Source organism: Gavialis gangeticus, unplaced genomic scaffold (genome assembly GCF_001723915.1).
Source record: "Gavialis gangeticus isolate Ggan-Ray unplaced genomic scaffold, GavGan_comp1, whole genome shotgun sequence".
NCBI classification, from domain to species: Eukaryota; Metazoa; Chordata; order Crocodylia; family Gavialidae; genus Gavialis; species Gavialis gangeticus.
This window is the reverse complement of record NW_017729003.1, coordinates 3690016-3696008: the sequence shown is the minus strand read 5'-3', so window position 1 is coordinate 3696008 and position 5993 is coordinate 3690016. Positions and strand designations below refer to the sequence as shown.

Below are 5993 nucleotides of genomic sequence, written 5' to 3'. Positions count from 1 at the left end.
TTTGCTGTTTCAAACTAAAATAAAAAGGTATGTTTTTGACATGAACAATGCCAGAAATCATGAGAGTTGGCAATACTGTAATTGTGTAAAGCAGAACTGTTCAATTTTGGAGTGTCCAGGGGACAACCCCCCCAGGCCGTACAACCCCCAGGCCTCATGATGTATTGCATAAGCCACCCCTACACTGTAGACAGCCTTCCTCCCTCCTGCTACACTTCACCATGCCATGCCATGTGCACCCTATCTTTTCACTGCACCATAGGCACTCCCCCCCAGTATTACACCATGCTGCATGCCTGTCTGGCTGCACTGCATCAGTGACCTGGGCTAAGAACAGACAGTCAAAAAGCCTGAGGCTTTTGATTCATTCTTTGCAGACTATTCAGTCTTTGCAGACTGAGACTGTATTGATGCAGTCTTTGCAGACTATTCTAAACTTCAGAAATTGATCCAATAAGCAAATGAACACACATTCACTTTTGATTCAGGAAATGCAGCTACATACCTGCAGTGGGGCGGGGGGGCAGTAGGCATGCCTACCAGACACTGTCAAAGAGGAGGAAGACAGAAGCCCTCCAAGACTTTTCCTCCCTCCCTGCTGGAGCAGAGGGGGTGTGGCCAGGCCACAGCCCATCCTCTGCCTGAGCAGAGGGGGCTGGGTGGGAGAAGTTGGTGGAATTGAATTCATAAAAGCTTGAACAAGAATAATTATTTCTTTTAAAAACTATAGACTGAAGAACTATAAATACAGCATGGGCTGTATTTTTGCTTACTCTTTCTGCTGCTCCTGAGGTCTCCTGGATTTGCAGTCCAGAATTACAGCAGCAGGACTCTGTAGGGTTGCTTATCACTTCCTCTTCCTGCTTCCAGGTGTTGCTGGGATTTGTAGTCCACAGTCACAGCCAGCACTAAGTTTTAGCAGGGCAGGGAAGCTCTGTAGTAGGGGGAAGGTAAGTTTAACCTTCCTGCCTGGCCCTAGACCCCAGCTGGGGTTTTGCTGATTGGGGGGGGGGGAGGCAATGAGACCAATGAGCCAGCCCTCACTACTTCAGCTAGGTAGCAAAGGAGCAGGGCCAGCTCTGCTCTCCGAAGCAGACAGCATAGCCCAGTCCAGGGCTGAAAAGCATGCTGGGGGATTATGATTAAACTTGAACCAGGAAGGGGTCTGGGACACAAATTGCATAAACTGGTGTGACCAAAATCAGTGAAATCTGATCCTAGGTGAGCACGCTAGCAGGGAGTGAGAGATTGCAGAAGGATCTGGATAGGTTACAGGGGTGGGCTAACAGGAACAGGATGCGTTTCAATACGGACAAGTGCAGGGTGCTGCACTTGGGCAGTAGGAACCAGCAGCACACTTACACAATGGGGAACTCCCTACTTGAGAGCACGGAGGCAGAAAGAGATCTTGGAGTCATTATTGACTCCAAGATGAACATGGGCCGACAATGCGAGGTCATGGTTGGCAGGGCTAACCGGACCTTGTCATGCATCCACAGGTGCATCTCGAGTAGAGCCAAGGAGGTGATCCTCCCCCTCTACGCGACGCTGGTCAGGCCACAGCTGGAGTATTGTGTCCAGTTCTGTGCGCCCCATTTCAAGAGGGATGTGGACAACATGGAGAGGGTCCAGAGGAGGGCCACCCGCATGATCCGGGGACAACAGGGCAGACCCTACAGTGAGAGACTGCGGGACCTGAACCTATTCAGCCTCCACAAGAGAAGGCTGAGGGGGGACCTGGTGACCGTCTATAAACTCACTAGGGGGGACCAGAAGGGTTTGGGGGAGACGCTGTTTCCCCTAGCGCCCGCTGGCATAACAAGGAGTAATGGGCACAAGTTGATGGAGAGGAGGTATAGATTGGACATCCGCAAAAACTACTTCACAGTTAGGGTGGCTAGGAGCTGGAACCAACTTCCAAGGGAAGTGGTGCTGGCCCCTACCGTGGGGGTCTTTAAGAAGAGGCTGGATGCCTACCTGGCTGGACTCATTTGAGTCCCGTTTTTGTTTTGGGATTTTGTTGTTCTCCCGCCCTGGCAGGGGGTCGGGCTAGAAGATCTACTAGGTCCCTTCCGACCCTAAATCTATGAAACTATGAAACTACATTCAACCTAGTTTCAGACACTCCTCCAATATAGCGTTTATAAAATAATGCAAAATAACATAAGTATATCTTAAAATGTATATCATTCCCTTCATTTACGTGCATTAGGGCTGTGTGAAGATTTGGTCCCTGATTCAATTCGGCAGAGATTTGGCTTGATTCAGCGGCCAAATCTCCAAATCCAAATTGAATCAGGAGACCCCTTAATCTCTCCAAATAGAATCAGAAACCTCCAAATTGATTTGGAGAAATTTGGAAAGATTCAGAGATTTGGACATAGACACAGCTTTAATTGTTTTCTCTATATACCTCAAGGTAGCAGGCAGCTCATGAATGCTGTGATGGTGGGGCAGATGGAGCAGCAGACCCAAAAATGGACCATAAGTACTTCTTGTCCACTTCTGGGTCCACTGGGGTGTGCACTGGGCCCCCTTCCCCACCTCTGATATGGTGACTGGTGCCTCCTGGGTCTGAGGGGGCACCTGGGTTCCTCCATGGCTGAAATATTTCTGGTCTACTTCCAGGTTCACTGCCAAGCATGCAGGGGGGAGGGGGGTCCCCTGCACTCCTGTGGGATGCTCTATCCACCCCACCATCACAGTGTTCATGAGCCATGCCTGGTACCTCAAGGTATGTAGAAAAAACATTCAAAGCTGTGTCTATGGCCAAATTGCTGATTCTCCTAATCAGCATCATATCTTCAGATTCAGACTCAGCTAAATAAAATCAGGGACAGTGATCTGAATCAACAAATTGAATCACTTTCCCTGATTCAAAACAGCCTGTTTTTCACACCCCTGGCCTCAGAAGCATTGTTCTTTGAGTAAGAACTGTTGACATGCAAGAAACAAAATGTGCAATTATATCACCTAAAGATTTTATTGTTTTTTGGTTGGTTTTCTTTGTTTGTTTGTTTGCTTTTTACAATTTTAACAATGTATTTATTCTCATAAGATCTACATATGTTTCTTTCTGTCTCTTAGGTAACACAGCAAAAGTGTTTATTGATGTGCAGGATGAAAATGACCATGCTCCTGTCTTTACCAAAAAACTCTATATTGGAGGAGTGTCTGAAGATGCTAGAATGTTTGCTTCTGTGCTTAGAGTTAAGGTAAGAGTCACCTTATTTCAGTACATTTCACAGACTGAAGAAAAGAACATGTGCCCTAGATTGAATATCCACAGAAGGTTGCAGTAGATATTCCTCCAAAATTACTTGAGCTGTTTAAGTTATCAAAACCCATGCTTCACTTGTACAGTGATTGTACAGATAGTAATTATCTGAGAAAACAGCCCCCAAAACAAATTAAGGTTATAAGTCAGGTATTGCAATGTACCTCTTTATTCAGCCTGTGCCCAGGTGGCCAGTGGCAGTGCAGAGCTCGGGTGGGCAGCATGTGGGTGTGAGGGAGGGGGGCAGGTGTGGGGACCCCCTCACACGCACTTCTCCCTTCGCACACAGCCCTGGCAGGTAGTGGCAGTGGCAGCAGCAACAGGCAGGGATGCTTAAGATGCTCATGCCCAGCACAGGTGTTGGTGCTGTGTGGAATGTGGCTCTGGCCAGTGCTGCACATTGTGGTGAGAGGCATAGCCTCTGCCAGGTAGTCTGTATCACCAGCACTCCCTACCATGCGTGCAGAGCCTCCACACTCACACTGCATGGGTGGGAAGCCCCAGACACTGGAGCCAGCTGCCTTCCCTGCCCTCAGGGGAAGGCACCTGGGGCTTCCCTCCTGTGCTGCTTATCCCCAGTGTTTGACTTTTAGTGTATGATTTAGTTTTTTTCTGGTTCTGGTTGGCACCCCTGAACCCCACCAAAGGAGTATTTCTGAGGGGCAAAGGGGGGGACTTCCAGTGGCAAAGGTCAGGGGTTAGAGATATGACTTCTGGTCCCAAGGTGGTGGGGCAACTGTCAAGGGGTGGGGCCGCCCATGCAGCCTTCAACAGCTCAGCAAAACTCGTTCAGTGGCACTCTACCTAAGATAATTGCCTGCCCCTGGAATGTAGCAGATCTTAGACATTCCGTTCACCTCTTAATATTAGCTTTTTCCTAAATTTTTTCTCAAGCATTCTTATGAAGCAGAATGTTTATGTTCACATAATGAAAGAAAAGACAGCTTCTATTCCAGTTCATGAAAATAATTTCAGATTCTTGTATTGCATGCTATAAATTTGGAAAAAGCTATAATAAATTAATAGAATCATAGAAAAGAAGGGCTGGAAGAGACCTCAGATGGCCATATTATCCAATCACCTGCTATGGTATAGGGTGAATAACTGTACAGAGCAGAGGTGCTCAACCTCCATCCCACAGGCCAAATGTGACCCACAGACCCTTAGAAACCAACCTGTGGAGCTCCCCACAAGTCAGGAAATTTGGTGGTAGGGGAGCAGTGGCAGTACTGTCATCCTTCCCTGCTGCCAAAATCCCAAGCCCTGTGAGATAGGTAAAAGCCAGGCCATGACCCTCCCTCCACATGGCCAGATTGGAGCCAGGACATGCCCCTTTCACTCTACATGGCTGGGTTGGGGCTGGGCTGTACCCCCTTTTTCTAACAGGGCTGAGCCATGCCCCCTTTCATCCAGAAGACCAGGTTGGGGCTGAGCCATTCCCCCTTCCTCCTGTGGGGCTGGGTCACAGCCCCTCCTCTAGTTTAGTTGGTTCCACACCCCCATCCCCCTCAACCAGGTTGAGGCCATGGACATGCCTTCTTCCTCCCATAGGGTTAGGACATATCCCCTCCACACATGGGACTGGATAAGGGCCCTGTTAAGACCCATTATCCCACACAGCCGGATGATGGCTATGCTACCCTCCCAATCCTATTCTGTATGGCTGGATGGGGCCACACCATGCATGCCCTCTGCACTGGATTGGGTGCACCAGCAAGATACAGCCTATGGAGAGACTGGGCACTGATCATCTGGCCTGCCAGACAAAAAGTTTGATTACCACTGGTATAGAGTAGATTTTTTTTAAGTTAATTGTATTTGGGAGAGAAAAATACCAAACTCTTAAGTTTAAATAAAGGATACATTAAAACTGCTCTGGTATAGGTCCTATGTAATAATATGTGGTTGTGCAAGCTTGGTTTACCAAAGCCAGTTCAAGTTTTTATCTTCTTTCATTTAATTAACCTCCACTTGGTTTCTGTATTTTGTTTCACATAACTATCATGGAATAGCCTAATATTTGCTGATTCTAGTTTATTTACAAGATGGCACAGAATTTGACCTTGCAAGAATGTTCCCTTATTTTGACCTGGTGATTTATTTATAACACTGGAAATCTAAAACAGAATGACAAAAGCTGATTAAAGATGTTCATTGTTTTCCTCAGGGTACTCCTTCATAACGTTAGGTCATAGTTATTAAAAAATTGGAAAACAGGTGAAAACTGACAGTCAAGAAGGGCTGTTTCTATGCTGGACTGCTTTTGTGACATACAGTAGCTCTATAGTTGTTTTAAAGGGAACAGCTATGAATTTCCCTAAATTACAAGAGGTAATCTCTGCAATCTAAAAAGATATCTTAGTCTACTTTTTGCCTGTCCTTCCCATTATAGGTATTGTATCCTGAACCAATGTACACTGCCCTCCAGTGATTTCTGTTTTTTTGGTGGCCATTGTTTCCTGCCAAAAATTAACCTTCAGGCTTAAATTGCATTAATAAATTTGGAGAAATGTAACTGTTGCTTAATATGTATGTTTGCAGTGCTTCAGTCATCTTAGAAATGGCAAACCTAATCTAAAGTGAGAACTAATTTTAGATTAACATGGGTTAACCTGATCTATTGAATGCTTGTACTTATTCCAAACTACTCTTCACAGCCCTGGGTCTGTGCTGCTTTTACCTTCTACCACCCCCCCCAATCCACCCTTTGGTTTCC

The 5993-nt window shown here is 46.6% G+C and overlaps 1 protein-coding gene across 4 annotated transcripts in view; it reads left to right on the top strand.

Moving 5' to 3' along the window:
* The window catches only part of PCDH15 (protocadherin related 15), a 1188119-nt gene that overhangs the window by 1022440 nt on the left and 159686 nt on the right, over positions 1-5993 (top strand). For all 4 annotated transcript variants that reach the window (XM_019507771.1, XM_019507770.1, XM_019507773.1 and 1 more), the window contains one exon: positions 3088-3215. In XM_019507771.1, the coding sequence (XP_019363316.1) occupies positions 3088-3215 (128 nt within the window). The remainder of the gene's footprint in view (positions 1-3087; positions 3216-5993) is intronic.